We start from the raw sequence: 16,263 nt of genomic DNA on the forward strand, positions 1-16,263 counted from the left end.
ACGCAGGATGGATATATAAATCCAATTTAAAAAAATACAGTTTTTTATTTTTATTTGAAACGCAGAAAACGCTGTCAGCCATGATGTGACGTCATTAAATATGTAAACAAAGAAATGTCATCCCTATGTCACGCGGGGACTAACGTAGTATCCATATATATAAAATTTCAAGTCCTGACTAACTTATATATCAACGCACAGCCTAAACATCTAAACAGCTGGTCCTAGATACATGAAATTTGGTGGGTGTGTTCTTTGTAGGTAAAGAGAAGGTGTCCACTAGGAAAGGATTTTTTGGAGGATTTATGAAGTCCACGCGGGCGAAGTCACGAGCATAAGCTAGTTTTTATATATTTCTAAAAACTCATAGTAAACGTAAAAAAATATCGTTTTCACTTTATAAATTGAATAAGTTATTAAGTAAGACTTACAACAAAGTGATCTTTGCAAAAATAAATTTGGTTTGCAGTCGTTAGTGATATAGGATCCCTTTAAGCAATTTTCCGCGTGTTACGTATATTTATTTCACTGGGCACTCTAATCCATAACTTTCCTGTGGTCTTTATCGATGCGTTTTTACATTCTCGGATGATACAATAACGATAATTACTATATTTTTCATGTAAACTTGTATAGAAGTCATGTTTATTAAACTTTGGGAGTTTATGCTGTTGTTTACAAATGCATGACGTCAGAGCATAGATAATCTATCGGCCAAACATGGCCGACAGTGTTTTCACCTGTCTAAGAAAAATATATTTTTAAATTAAAGTTTTACGGTTTTTAGGGCGCAAAAAAATATAGTGTTAATTTTTTTGATCTAATAGGACAAATATTAACCATTTAAGACCTACTTAAAAAAAGTGTCAACTAGCCTATTATAGTAAGCATTTGATTTGAAGCAAGTTAAATCAGTGTAAACTCTTGTATTCAGCTTCCCAAGGCCCTCTGGACACGAAGCAATGTCTCGCACCATACAAGCTGTACCCAGTCAAAATCATCAATGAGCTAACCTCTGTACTGAAGGAAAGGAAATCTGGAGCTCCCAAGGGCGGTGAGGAAGAGGGTGGTGAAGGAGAAGGTAAGATAATCTGTATAATACTTATATAAAATCCAAAGTCCTGACTGACTGACTTATATATCAACGCACAGCCTAAACCGCTGTTCCTAGAGACATGAGGGTACGTTCTTTGTAAAGAGTAGGATTTTTCGAAATTCCACCCCTAAGTGGGTTAGATGGGGGTTTGAAAATTATATAGTACACGCGGATGAAGTCGCGAGCATAAGCTAGTGATACATAATATCTTTGATGCAGCGGTATGCTGTGGTTTGCTTTTTTACTTATAAACAAAGATTTGAAGTAAAACTATGGTGAGCTAAATTGGTGACCCACAGGGTTCGCCATTGGGCCCACTCTTTTTGAAATTACTATCATGAAATTGTAGCCTGCTGCAGCTTATAATACAGGGCAAGATAAAAGCTAGGGCTAGGGCTAAGAGCTAGGCTAGCTAGCTAGGGATAAGGGCTTAGACGAACATCGAAGTCGCGGGCATCAGCTAGTAAAAAAACGAAGGTTCCGTACTATAGTCGTCTTTTTTCGTCATTTTGCACGATAATTCAAAAACTATGATGCATAAAAATAAATAAAAATCTATTTTAGAATGCACAGGTGAAGCCCTTTCATATGATACCCCACTTGATTTATCTTACTTCAAAAATTGAAAATACTAATTATTAGTTCATGACCACAATTTCTTTTTTGTGTAACGTAACCACAAATTCACGGTTTTCAGATTTTCCCCCAAATGTCTGCTCTAAGATCTACCTACCTGCCAAATTTCATGATTCTAGGTCAACGGGAAGTACCTAACCTACAGGTTTCTTGACAGACCGACAGACAGACAGACAACAAAGTGATCCTATAAGGGTTCCGTTTTTCCTTTTGAGGTACGGAACCCTAAAAATAAAGTATTTTGGTCCGTGTTTTCAAGAGGTGTGGAGAGTAGATTTTGAACCTTATCTTGTTGATACCTATCAGAAAGACAGTACTTTTTTATATTCAGATAGTGGAGACACCCTCATAGATCCGTTGGACGATGCCGCGATGGGCAAATACTTCATCCGCATCGGTCGCGCTGTAGCATCTGTTCGCGGTCGAGTTGCGCAGAACGAAAACTATTTCCTTGATCAACCTAATAGGGATAATCAGGTAAATATACCCTATCCGCGTTAAGAAGTTAGTACAGCGCTCTCTCTGTTACGTAATCGCATACAAATGATGGAGGCAAAAATCACAGTGGGCGTTTACCATTTTGAGTCACCAACCAATCACTTTTTTTTTTACTTTTCTCTAACTTTTTCCGCAGATTGAGTATAGTAGAATATTCTACTTGAAATTAATTGAAAATATGGTATTTGAAAAATAGTTAAATCACTAACTTTTTATCGAACGTCAAAACGCGCACTTAGTATGCGATATTCTATGAAATACTAGAATGTGAATTTTGGAAGACCCTCTATTTAATAATCACTGAGAAATAATTTATTTTTGATGTACTTACAGCTGTAGGTACTCAAAGTCGCTAATCGTTACTAAAACGAGACAGATTTGTGTGAGAGATATAGCTTTGTCTCGTTTTAACTAAACTTAAGTAACGATTAAGCGACTCTGAGTACCGCTGTTAGTCAAATACCCAATTAATATGACTCCCATCAGGATGCAGCTAATGCAGTTATGGGCATAATCGTAGACCACATAGAGCCTTACATCCACTGGAAGCCGCAACTTATAGACGCCATACTGAAATACGGCGATCGACTCTACACCATGTCTCTACCGCGAGCGGCCGCCCCTCCCAGGCTGACACCTACTGAGATTGAACCGGAGTTTCATGTCACGAGTTTCAATGTAAGCATCATTATACTTAATCATAAATCTATATATAAAAATGAATCGCTAAATGTGTTGCTGATCGCAAATATCGAGAACAGCTGAACCGATTTCGCTAATTATTTTTTCATAATATTCCTTGAAGTACGGGGATGGTTCTTACGGAGAGAAAAATTTAAACAAACTCCTAAAAAAGAATCGAGTGTTAGGCGCAGTGGCGTGCAGGTCATAGAGGCATAAAAGCACTGCTTACCTAGTTGAAATGTCTTAGTGCTCATTTTGCACGATGACCTGTCATTTAATAGGTAGTTAGCTAACTAATGCTTACCCAAGGTTTGAATCCTATGCACGCCACTGGTTAGGCGGTACGAAGTTCGCCGGGTCAGCTAGTCTCTATATATATAAAAATCTCTATATATATAAAAATGAATCGCTGAATGAGTTGCTGATCGCAAATCTCGAGAACAGCTGAACCAATTCGCTAATTCTTTTTTATAATATTCCGTTCGAGGATGGTTCTTACGGGAAAAAAATTTAAAAAATTTGAATCGACTGTTAGGCGGTACGAAGTTCGCCAGGGCAGCTAGTTAAGTTATAGTTTTTATTTTACTTGTTTAGATAAAACTGGAAATAGACGGTGATGTCGTGCAAGGAGATCTCAAAGCGGGTGCTACCGGCGCTGTACTGAACCTCGATAGAGCCATTTTGAAGTTCTTTGAAACGGTAAGTCTTATTGAAAAATTCGGTCAGGTGCGAATCGGATTCGCACACAAGGGGTTCCGTACCACCGTATAAGAAGTAACATTTTAATTTTTTTTAATTTTAATTTTTTTTAATTATTTTTTGTTACACAATAGAAATACAGATTCTGTGAAAATTTCAACTCTCTACCTATTACGGTTCACGAGATACAGCCCACTGACAGAAAAGCGGACGGACGGACGGACAAAGAGCGGTTTCTTTGTGTTTTCCTCTTTTATATGCAACTAGCAACCCGCCCCGTCTTCGCACGGGTAGCTTATTTCAATTTTCGTTGGGATCTCTAATTTTTTGAAAATAAATATAGCTTATGTTACTCAGGAATAATGTAGCTTTCTACTGGTGAAAGAATTATCAAAGTCAGTTCAGTAGTTCCAGAGAACACCCCCTGCAAACAAACTTAAAAACTTTAGCTCTTTTTAATAAAATCGTTCTATCTATCTGTAGCACAAATACGGTGTACTATGTGCGAAAGACTATTGCGTGGCTCTCTGGCGCGGGGCGGATGACAAGGCCTTCTGTCTATGGGAGCCTCATGCGGTCGGCCCCGCTGGCCGTATCTCCCCTGGCGGAGGCGCCGGCCTCATACTGTTCGCGAGTGTCGACCAACTTGCCGACGCGCTCAAAACTACCATAGACAAGTTGGGACGACCTGGCTCCAACAAGTATTGATACTTTCCAGTGATAGCGTAGTCTGTGAAATTGATTAAAAATATAGCATAGATTTGAGTAGATAAACGTATTTATGTAAACTAAAGTTATCATGGCTATAAGTCCCGCAAATTGCTATTGCGCTGGAACCATGTCTCATTAACATTGAAATGACGTCATTTTGACGTCGCGTCGGCCGAATTAAAAATATACCATAAATCGAAACTTCAGTATAGTGCTGACGCAACTAAAATGGCGGTCACGCGCATTAGCAATTTGCGGGTCTTATACTCAACCATGGCGAGAGTAAGTATAGAAAAATATTGATTCAGTTGACATAATTTTAGAGGTATGTGGTATAAGTAGATAAAGATTTAAAAAAAACTTGAAAATATACTAATAGACTCGCCACTGTATTCGGTAGGTGTAATCTGCCCATAAGTTAGATAAAGATATAAAAAAAACTTGAAAATATACTAATAGATAGAGTCAGTTGATTACAAGGTAAAATAGACAGAGGAGATCCAGTAGGCACTAGAGTTGCAAATTTATTAGTAGAAAACTAAAAGAAAATGCAAACTATAACGAGAAGAGTAGTTACGTGGGTCAGTAATAGGAGGTGGATGATAAAATCGTTGGGAGCTTCATGCGGTCGGTCCCGCTGGCCGTATCTCCCCTGGAGGGGGCGCCGGCCTCATACTGTTTGCGAGTGTCGACCAACTTGCCGAGGCGGTTAAAATTACCATGGACAAGTTGGGACGACCTGGCTCCAAGAAATACAAGTTTCCAATGTCCAATGCGTGTTTTCACTAGGTTCTCAATATCATCAGTGAAAGTGTTCTGGGAGTTGTCGAAGCTTCCCACCAGCGTCACTGCACAAGGCGCTGTTCCCGATGAAGCTTATGAGTGGAAGGTAAGTAAAGTATACTGGTAGGTACTGATCTATCAGTAGATTATAAAAACCCGGTTCGAACCCATCCGGGGTCCTTTTTCAAGGGAGTCAGTTCGCGCACGCGCCGTGGCACGTGCGCGAAACTAGTCGGGCTAACGTCGACTAGACACGTGAGTACAGCCGGGACAGATATTATTTATAATGGAAATCACTCACGGTAGTTTAAACGCTAAAATATCAGTAGATTGTTCAATCATTGAGATAACCTGACTGAGGAAAAAGGCAGATTTCCTAGATTTCATATACAAAACTGTCGTAGGTCAAATTTATTCCTCAGATTATTCCTTAAAAATGTACTTGACCCTAAGAGTTGATTTATGCCAACACGTGGCGGGCGCAGGTGTGCCACGTAGGTACGCACGCTTCACCGTGTGACGTCCGTGCACAGACACGGCACGGTGAAGCATAAAGGTATGATTCCGAACCACGCTGCACGCAGCAGCGCTGCCGCAACAGTGCTGACACCAGCTGTCACAGTCCTGTCACGGCACTACTGGTCCCCATACAATCTCTATAAGCTTATATGACATTACATTCCGAGCTATGCAGCATTGTCGCGGCAGCAATGTAACGGAACATTGCTGCATAGCTCGGAATGTAATGTCATATAAGCTTATAGAGATTGTATGGGGACCAGTAGTGCCGCGACAGGACTGTGACAGCTGGTGACAGCACTGTTGCGGCAGCGCTGCTGCGTGCAGTGTGGTTCGGAATCATACCTTGAGAGTTGATTTATGCCAACACGTGGCGGGCGCGGGTGTGCCACGTAGGTACGCACGCTTCACCGTGTGACGTCCGTGCACGGACACGACACGGTGAAGCATAAACTGCTTCGTATAAAATGTTTGTGATGTTTTGAAAGTTCATGAAATGTTATTTCTTACTGCTGATATTATGCATTTAAAAGATCTGCCTGCGATACTAACCTTGTATAATATAGTCGTCGTCATTTTAACCTACTTATGTCATTTCAGCTAACTGAAAAGTTAAACCCTTTTGAGATAGTTTAATAACATGCTCAGACGCCAAGATTGTTAATTTACTTGTGCTATTTATATTATTTTTTCAGTAGCTATGTTACTTCGATGCAATGTAATCTAAATATATAAAAGAAAAAGGTGACTGACTGACTGACTGATCTATCAACGCACAGCTCAAACTACTGGACGGATTGGGCTAAAATTTGGCATGCAGATAGCTATTATGACGTAGGAATCCGCTAAGAAGGGATTTTTGAAAGTTCAACACCTAAAGGGGTGAAATAGTGGTTTTTGTAGTCTATGCGGACGAAGTCGCGAGCATAAGCTAGTAGGTAATAATTTTCTCAATTCTATAGGTTCTGACTGCATATGTCGAGACGGCTCGAGGTCGAACAATTCTTCGAGGATCACGACCATCTGATTTAGTCAAGTGAGAAAGTAATTTAATACCGCTGTAGCTTGCAGACTTCAGAAGTTTTGAGAATGCTTTGGAATAAATTTCATTCCTGCACCTGCGTCGATATTTTGGAATGGAATTGAAATGCCAATAGGTATTTAAAAAAAGGTATTGATAACGACGGGACTCCAGTAGTATAAAACGTAACTAATGTTCAAAATCATCTAACCTCTGCTTGCAATAATCGAACCATCAATAGAAGAAATTAAACTTTTAAACCAAAAATCAAAATCAAAATATCGTTCAGTCAATTAAACTTTTAAAATTATACCTACTTTTGAATCGTCAAATGCATCTACCACTGTTTCGGAAAGAATATTAGCCATGTTAAATGACTAATATTCCCCTTTCCTCTCCAACTAAGCGTCAAGCTTGTGCTAGGAGTAGGTACAACAATAGTGCAACGGGCGGGGTTTGAACCGTCGACCTTTCGGTTTAGAGTCCACAAAGCTATTGAGGCTCAAGTTATAATCATTGCAGTCTAACCTCCTATACCTGCCATCATAATTTTCGTATGAAACTCTAGATTCACACGCGATGCTCTCCTCCAATCTTCATGCGGTGCTATCGTGGGAGCGTGCATGTCCCATGTGAGACGTCCTCATCTATGGACGCGGAATACCGTCGACGAAGTTATGGCTGTAGCGTGCCAGTTGTTTTCTAAGTCCCTGGGCTCGTTGGGATATGAGTTTAGACCTGGAGAAGATGTGCTACTTCCTCTACAGGTCAGTTTATTTTCCTATTTATATCATCACGATTATTTAGTAGTTGCACCATTAAAATCACTTCCATGATCTTGCTAAATTTCGATGCCACGCCGCAATAGGGAGCACTTTTTTTAACGCTAGGAAATGCGTTTACGCATCCCCCCCTCCTGGAAGCCAGCCAGCTAACCATCAGTCAGCCAACCAACTGGAGGGAAGGTATGTGGGACTCGCCGGCCGAGAGGCGACCGGAATACCACCACTAAAACCCAGCGGTGCTCCTGCGCGTCGCCTGGTGACTGGGTCACGGGAACGCCGAAGCAAACCACCGCGACCCAGTCAGCGACATCCGCCGAGGCGGACCCTCCACCGGGGACCCCGCTCACGAGGTCCCCACACCGCACGTCCGAGGCGCACCGACCAAGTGCGTGCGCCTCCCGACCCGACGGAACCCAACGGGCGACAACTGCACATTCCGCGCACGTCGTCCGCATCCCATTCTCCGCCTCGTCCGCTGCACCCTCTGCTAGTCAGAGGGACACGCGGAGAAACCTTCCCCCTGGGCCCTGCCAGTTCATTAGCCATGTTACCGGGTTGCACCGGCCCAAATACTACTCTTCCCCTCGGATGCCCGATGCATCCAAAAGGGACCAGCAGCACCCAGGCACACTGGGAGGTTACCCTGGCTGGCACCCCCAATAGAGAGCACTAAAATATGTTGGTTGTTTTGCAAAACTATTATTACAGCTAAACTAATCCTGAGAGAGAGAGCGCATTACTAACTTCTTTCCGCAGATAGAGTATAGACTATTTAACTCAGACTCCTTTATTGTAGGTTTTGAAACGGTTCGTATTGGGCGTAAACTACGTGCAATACGACTTGCAGCAAGTGTATTCTGGTAAACTGGAGCAAAAAACGCCTACGGAAATGACGGTCAGGTAAATTGAATTTTCTACGACGTCTATTAAAAAATACGGGTCTCTTAATATTTTATAAGTAGTTGTCGTCGTTGTCAACCGATAGATGCTGGCCATAAGTCTCTTAAAATCTTAGTCTATTATAATTGTGGACAATATACTTACCTACTGCCTTCTTGTGGTACGGTTCCTGCGAAGCTATAACTTTTATGTAATCGGGTAAAATTGAGATGGTATATTCACCAGATGTGCGTTAGAGCGTTTCTTCGAGACGCACACGCACGGCATCCTATGGTCGATCCCGCACGCGGTGGCAGTGTGGCGCGTGGCGGGCGCTCCGGCCTACTACATGATGGAGCCGCACGCGTGTGGGCCCACGGGGCTGAGGATTGATGCCCAGGTAATACACTATTTTATTAAAACCCTAGCTTATGCTCGCGATTTCATCCATGTGGACTACACATATTTCAAACCCCTATTTCACCCCTTTAGGGGTTGAATTTTCAAAAATCCTTTCTTAGAGGGTGCCTACGTCATAATAGCTATCTGCATGCCAAATTGCAGCCTGATCCGTCCAGTAGTTTGAGCTGTGAGTTGATAGAACAGTCAGTCAGTCACTCACCTTTGCCTTTTATATACCTACTTATTTAGAGGACTAGCTGACCCCTAACCCACCCCGGTTTCGTTCGAGAGGAATTCCTGAAAACCTTTTCTAAGTGGAGGTCTACACTTGTATTATATAACGTAAACAAATTTCGATTATATATACGTAGTACTTAGGTTGTGCATGGACCCCTTTTTTCCCCCTTAAAGGTTGAATTTTCAAAAAATCCTTAGCGGATCCTACGTCATAATAGCTATCTGCACGTCAAACTTTAGTCCGATCCGTCCAGTAGTTTGTGGCGGTCCGGCTGTGCGTTGATAAATCAGTCAGTCAGCTTTTCCTTTTAGGTACCTATATATTATGTAGATTCAGATATTTTTTTTTTTTTTTTTTTTTATTCAGATACAAGTTAGCCCTTGACTGCAATCTCACCTGATGGTAAGTGATGATGCAGTCTAAGATGATAGCGGGCTAACCTGGAAGGGATATGGCAGTTTTTATTAAACCCGTACCCCTTTGGTTTCTACACGGCATCGTACCGGAACGCTAAATCGCTTGGCGGCACGGCTTTGCCGGTAGGGTGGTAACTAGCCACGGCCGAAGCCTCCCACCAGACCAGACCAGAAATTTAGAAATTATAAAATTCCAAACCCCTGCCAGGAATCGAACCCGGGACCTCCCACTAATAAGACCACAGCGCTCACGACTGCGCCAGGGAGGTCGTCAGATATGACGCGAAATAGTATATTATGATGTATATTTTAGGACGATGGAGCTGCGTGCGTTTTGACATTTACTTCGGCAAAATTGATGGCGTTTGCGTAAGTGTAAATTTAATTTTAATATACAAATACTTTTTCGATCTATGAGTGAGGAAGGTCATCTAATTTCTGCAAAGTATAATCTGCACCAGTTGTTTACCATGTTGAATGAACATCAAAACTCAAGCCTAGGTATATTCTGAATTCCGATGTGCGTAATCAGAGAGGAAATACATTTTCATTCTCTACTGTCTTTGCTTCATAGAATTTCACATGTAATGTAGTAGTTATATTTACCTAAATTAAAAAATCATATTATTTCGGGATACCACAACAAACATCTTATTTTTTTCTTAAATATTAGCCAAGTTTATCATACTGACTAATATTCCCGTTTTCCCTCCAATTAAGCGTAAACCTTGTGCTAGGAGTAGGTACGACAATAGTGCAACAGGTGGGGTTTGAACCGGTGACCTTTCGGATTTCAGTTCGCTCCATGCATTATGTATTGAATTTCAAATTTAGATATAGTGCATACATTTTGAGAACTCATTCGCCATAATTTGCTCTGTGTAAACTGTCATGTCAAAAGTACGATTTTAGTCTATAATATAAGGGTGAACCGTTCTTTTGACATGACAGTTGACACAGAGTAAATAATGTCGAGTGAGTTATCAATAAGCTGTGATAGCCTAGTGGTTAGGACGTCCGCCTTCTAATCGGAGGTCAGGGGTTCGATCCCGGGCACGCACCTCTAACTTTTCGGAGTTATGTGCGTTTTAATTAATTACATATCATTTGCTTTAACGGTGAAGGAAAACATCGTGAGGAAACCTGCATGCCTGAGAGTTCTCCATAATGTTCTCAAAGGTGTGTGAAGTCTACCGATCCGCACATGGCCAGCGTGGTAGACTATGGCCAAAAACCCTTCTCACTCTGAGAGGAGACTCGCGCTCTGTAGTGAGGAGTGAGAGTGTAGTTATCAATGCATTAGGTATAGCTATATTGAATTACCATAGCACCAATGCGGGATATTTAATATTTACTGAGAAATAATTTATTTTTGGCAAATACCCAATTTCAGCTATCTCCAGAACATACCAGTGGTTGAGCGCCCGAAGCACGACTTCCAACTATATGCAATGGCTATAACCGTCCAACCTATTAAAAAGTTAGGTGGCGTTGACCCACCCTTGGTGCGAGCACCGCCCGGGGTCAAGCTTGTACCAGCTACTAGCAAAGTAAGTCGAGAAATTAATTCGCGATGTCTCTAACAGCCACGAAGTCAAGAAGGCGCCCCGGGAAAATGCCAAGAGCAAGTACCGAACGGGCGCCCTCCCGTGATTCGGCCCGTATAACCGAGAGGTTGGTGGGGCCATGGGAGGTGGAGGGTTGTCCCAGGTCTCTAACAGCCGAAATCTAAATATATAAAAGGAAAAGGTGACTGACTGACTGACTGACTGACTGATTGATCTATCAACGCACAGGTCAAACTACTGGACGGATCGGGCTGAAATTTGGCATGCAGCTATAGCTATTATGACGTAGGTATCCGCTATGAAAGGATTTTCGAAAATTCAACCCCAAAGGGGGTGAAATAGGGGTTTGAAATTTGTGTAGTCCACGCGGGCGATGTCGCGAGCATAAGCTAGTTAATAATAAAATAATGGACTAAGAGCCACCGCGTGCAAGACCTTCGTTATTTTATAAAAGCTGAAAGTTTCTCTGCGTATTGTCCCCAACACTGGGAGGAAAGTTTGTTTGGATGTTGGAGTCAGGGTATGAGGCGGGGGGACGCATAGCGCGGGGGCTGTGCGGGTGCGCAGGGTGTTCCCTCTCCAATTGCCATCTCCACCTGTCGCGTACATCAGTCTAAAATGAAAGCAGGCTAACCTTGAAACAGTAGGTACATACGCGACAGGGTTTTTTTTAAGTTTTTTACGCTGCATTATGCAGCTTTGCCGGTAAAATGGTAACTAACGGAGGCCAAAGATCAGGTCTAAGCTAACTTATATTAATCGTCAGGGCCATCTTTAACCTATTGGAGGCCCTAGAATAATTGGGCCCCTATGACCATGACAGAGTAGTGGGCCGGGGGTAAAAAAGAAAGATCGAATATAAGTCAGTCTTGACTATAGTCTGTTATAGTTAACTATCTTTATGGTCCTTTGTTTGAGTGGGCCTTTTTGACCTTTGATTTTATCGAAATAAATATGTTTTTCGGTAATAAAAATAATATCGGTCGGTCGGTTATAGTTTGGCGATCTGGCAGGGACTAGTGGGCCCTGGGCACGTGCCCAGAGTGCCCAGTGGGAAAGATGGGCCTGTTAATCGATTAGTATCCAAATAGCCCCGCCCCAACCGGGAATTAGTACTCAAAACGCATCGTAATGCTAAATATATTGTTAAGTACCAGAATAATACTTAGCATTACTTAGGAAGTAGGTATTTATGACATTATTTTCCATTTTGTGGCTCTGAAAATTACACTACCACTACTGAGGTTTTTCTAATTTATTAGAGAACTGAAATTAAATTAAATTAAAAAAATTGAAAAATATTTTCTCGTTTACGCCCTGTGACGTCATTAATGGTTTTCCGTACAGGCGTGACGTTAATAATTAATTATTTTTAAAATAACTAATATCTAAATCATGATTTTTTTTTAATTATTATCTTTAATAATGAGCCCTAAATTTTGCCATACCACGCCGTAACGGTCGGCTATCAAAACCAAAATCGAGTCAAAACTGCGGCGCGTGCGCGAACTGACTCCTTTGAAAAAGGACCCCGGATGGGTTCGAAACTAGTCGGGCTAACGTCGACTAAACACGTGAGTACAGCCGGGACAGATATTATTTATAATGAGCCCTAAACTACCGCTATACAAAAAAATCACGTCGTTTTATTACTACAGTCCGAGACCCTATTTTTGACATTTGTACCAGGTTACCATAGATGGTAAGAAGCGTCGTGCCGCGGAGAAGGATAGGAAACATCCTCCTGGCAGTGCGACGTGTATCGATGCGCAAAGAGCTTCAGAGAAGAAGGACAAGGAAGATGGGAAATTCACAGGTACGTCTTCTTCTTGGTTAGTCCTTAATTATCCAGTGTTGGACATAGGTCTCCTCAAGTGCACACCTTTTGTTCGCGGTGTTGAGCAAGCCTCCTCTAAGTGTTTCCTGCAAGCTTGGTGATGTCGTCAGACCAACGGGATGGTTGTCTTCCAACGTTTATCTTTCGTAGTCAAATGTTGGCACGGAGTTAAGGTGGTTTAATACAACCAGCCGCGAAAATTCAAATTTTAGTTAGTTTTTCGAGAATAGTAGACTAATCATACATCGAAGGCTTACCTATATGGTAATGAGTTTTGCGGGCATAACATTTATGCATCTACCTACATGTTTTTCAATAAAAACTCTGGTCAAAAATACTCATTTACTTCATTTTTGTGCAATTCTAGGAAAATTCAGAAAATTATCTGTCAGGAACAATTATGAAGTAAATGAGTATTTTTGACCAAAGTTTTTATGAAAAAACGTGTAGATGTATAAATGTTATGCCCGCAAAACTCATTACCATCTCGTTCTGTCACGTACTATACCTATAGTACGTGACAGAACGAGATGGCAATCGGGGAGGGAACGCCCCACACACCCGCACAGCCCCCGCGCTAGCCCGGTGCGGGCGAGCACGGGTGACGTGTGGGTGTGCGGGGCGTCCCCCGCCTCATAACCCGATTGCCATCTCGAATTGGCGAGCAACGAGAAGCCAGTGGAGCTGAAGAGGAAAGGGATGAAAATTATTTTTGCATATTAGATTATGGTCTTGAACTGTTTCATAAAAAGTATCTCAGCCTATTATTTAAACATAGGTAACTAAAATGCTGCTAAAAATATTTTCCCGTAGAAATTACTCTATTTTTATGTTAAAAATTGAAAAATATTTGTCATTTATCGCCTTGTGACGTCATTGATCGTCTTCCGTACAGCGAAATGTTAATAATTTTTTTTAATAAGTAAATAAAAATCATGATTTTTATTTAATTATTCTCTTTAATAAATAATTATATCTAGCCCGCTAAACTACCGCTAAACAAAACATCACATCATTTTATTACTAAGTACAGTCCAAGACCCTATTGATCATATTCGGGCCCGTTCTATGGAAGGATCGCGTCGGTTTATGGACTATGACGTCACAATGAACTTGAATTTGAAGATATTTGCAATTATAATTGAGAGTTGAACGATTATTTGACCGCAAGTTAATTTTATTGAATCACTGAATACAAAACACGAAGAATAAGTAAAAGTAATAATTGTATTGCATACAAATTGTAAGGGTGCGCACTGACCAGCCTAAAGTAAATGAAGTTTAGTTTGTGAACTATCATGAAAGACGCCGTACCTCTGCTTGCGCTGGTGTGCCTTGTGCTTAGCTGCTAAAAATCATACTCCTTTGACTAAACCATCTCTCAGGCGATGGTAACCAATCGACGACCATGCCTTAGGGTGCGTTTCGACCAATCAGATTATTGAGGGACTAGCGACCCGCCCCGGCGTCGTGCGGGCAGCTATTACAATTTTCATACTGATCACTAATTTTTTGAAAATAAAATATGACCTATGTTACTCAGGAACAATGTAGCTTTCTGCTGGTATAAGAGTTTTTAAAATTGGTTCAGTGGTTCCAGAGATTACCCCCTACAAACAAACTTACAAACTTTGCTTCTTTACAATATTAGTATAGATAACGTGAAAAAAATATTATCACGTCACGTCATCTAACAATATAAAATGATTAGACTATTGAACTTTCCGCTCGGCTTCAGTGGAAACGGCCCTTAAATCCGTTATCCACCCAAGTGGAGTGAAGATGTGTTCAGTAGACCAATCAGATTATTTATTAATAGAACAAGTAATCATTTTTTCACGACATCTCTTAAAAAATTGATTGATCTGCTAAACAAACCTCCATTCTTCATCCATCTCAACTTTGGTGGATCCCGGGTCTAACAGGGTATTTTACCCTTTTTTGAAAAGTGTCTTAATTCGATGCTAAATTAATACATAGATAGAAGATAGAAGTATTTACAAAATTTTTATTTAATCGGTAGGTAAGTGCAATAAAAATGCATTTAAATTTTGCATTTCAAATTTCGCCGCGAAAAGGCTACCTGCCATCTTTTTATGAGCTGTCATGACGTGACATGGATTGGTAAGCAACGATACATTACAACTTCAATCTATGTGACGTCACAGTCGGAATACATCATGGCGTCATCAGCTTCGTTCGTTAAGAATATTTTGTAGAACAGATAAAAAATGAAATCTTTAAAATTAATTATAAAATTTACATTATACTAATTAATGTAATAATTTAATAAATTGAAATTAACATTTTTTCGATTGCTTATTGCTATTACTATCTTATTTATACATATTTAGGTTTTTTCTTGCTTGGTGTAAAATACCCTATTAGGTTTTAAAAACATAGGTACCTACATAATATTTTGTCGTCCAGGTCAACGCAACACAAGCGGTTGGCTGGTCCTCAACGATGGCACACAGTTCCTTTCTGCCCAACATTCGATGTGCTGTCGAAAATACCCATTCGCTTCGCGTGGTAACCAGGTAAGAATACCATCTAACATAACCTGGAGCTGGGGGGGTGCCCCTGTGGGCGATTACGCACTGCATCCGTTCCGAATCCGTGAAAATACGTTCCGAAGTAGTCGCATAGAACTATTTGTATGGTAGCTTACGAACTAGCTCCGACTTCTGTCATTCGAGGGTTCTGAGCCTCGGATTCAAATCGGACATATAACGTAGATTCAAAAATGTCTAACCATCTCGACCTGTCGCGTAGTATAGGTATTAAAAACTCAAAACTCAAATTATTTATTCAGAATAGGTAAAATGTTACGCTTACTGATTGTCAAAATTGTTAATTTGTATGATGATTATATTAGTGATAATACGTACTTAAAACTAAAGCTACGAGGGTTCCAAACGCGCCTAAGTCTAAGAAGAGCCTACAACAAACTCAGCCGGGTATTCTTTTTATTATCACCACTTTACCAATTTTAGTTTATTTTTATTAACACTGGAATATGGTGTTTCCTCAACAGGCTCTTGCCTGTTCTGTGATGGCGGTGGCTATGTCGAGAGTGGAAGACGTTTGTCGGTGGTGTTCGTCCACCCTCGACCATATCCTGGAGAGCGGCGACCAACTTTACCAGGACAGCTATCTGCACTTCCGACCCCCAACTAAAATACTTAATATTGAACAGGTTTGAAAAAACGGCATTATTTTGACATACCCGTAGGCCCAGCAAAATCTTTGGTTTCACGCTTTATAAGTTGAGTTAGATTAGAGTAGGTAGCTAGTAGCTACAATTTTTTTCGGGTATTATGCTTTTACGCATCCTCCCCGGAAGTAACGCAGTTGAACACGTTTCTTCCAGGGGGGTATGTGGGACTCACTGTAACACATCAGAATACCCACTAAAACCCAGCAGACCCGTCAACGCCACGATGAGGCAGCACAGAAACGCAGTTTGCAAACTACTATGCCGATAGCTA

The 16,263-nt window shown here is 41.1% G+C and overlaps 1 protein-coding gene across 1 annotated transcript in view; it reads left to right on the forward strand.

Moving 5' to 3' along the window:
* The window catches only part of LOC117985317 (uncharacterized), a 44,988-nt gene that overhangs the window by 24,409 nt on the left and 4,316 nt on the right, over positions 1 to 16,263 (forward strand). Inside the window, exons 31-45 of the mRNA XM_069500611.1 lie at positions 935 to 1,081; positions 2,064 to 2,209; positions 2,717 to 2,908; positions 3,509 to 3,613; positions 4,097 to 4,314; positions 5,114 to 5,213; positions 6,589 to 6,662; positions 7,216 to 7,414; positions 8,229 to 8,332; positions 8,558 to 8,711; positions 9,681 to 9,736; positions 10,761 to 10,917; positions 12,625 to 12,751; positions 15,203 to 15,312; positions 15,810 to 15,971. Of these exons, the coding sequence (XP_069356712.1) occupies positions 935 to 1,081; positions 2,064 to 2,209; positions 2,717 to 2,908; positions 3,509 to 3,613; positions 4,097 to 4,314; positions 5,114 to 5,213; positions 6,589 to 6,662; positions 7,216 to 7,414; positions 8,229 to 8,332; positions 8,558 to 8,711; positions 9,681 to 9,736; positions 10,761 to 10,917; positions 12,625 to 12,751; positions 15,203 to 15,312; positions 15,810 to 15,971 (2,051 nt within the window). The remainder of the gene's footprint in view (positions 1 to 934; positions 1,082 to 2,063; positions 2,210 to 2,716; positions 2,909 to 3,508; positions 3,614 to 4,096; positions 4,315 to 5,113; positions 5,214 to 6,588; positions 6,663 to 7,215; positions 7,415 to 8,228; positions 8,333 to 8,557; positions 8,712 to 9,680; positions 9,737 to 10,760; positions 10,918 to 12,624; positions 12,752 to 15,202; positions 15,313 to 15,809; positions 15,972 to 16,263) is intronic.

Source organism: Maniola hyperantus, chromosome 9, assembly GCF_902806685.2.
Source record: "Maniola hyperantus chromosome 9, iAphHyp1.2, whole genome shotgun sequence".
NCBI lineage: Eukaryota > Metazoa > Arthropoda > Insecta > Lepidoptera > Nymphalidae > Maniola > Maniola hyperantus.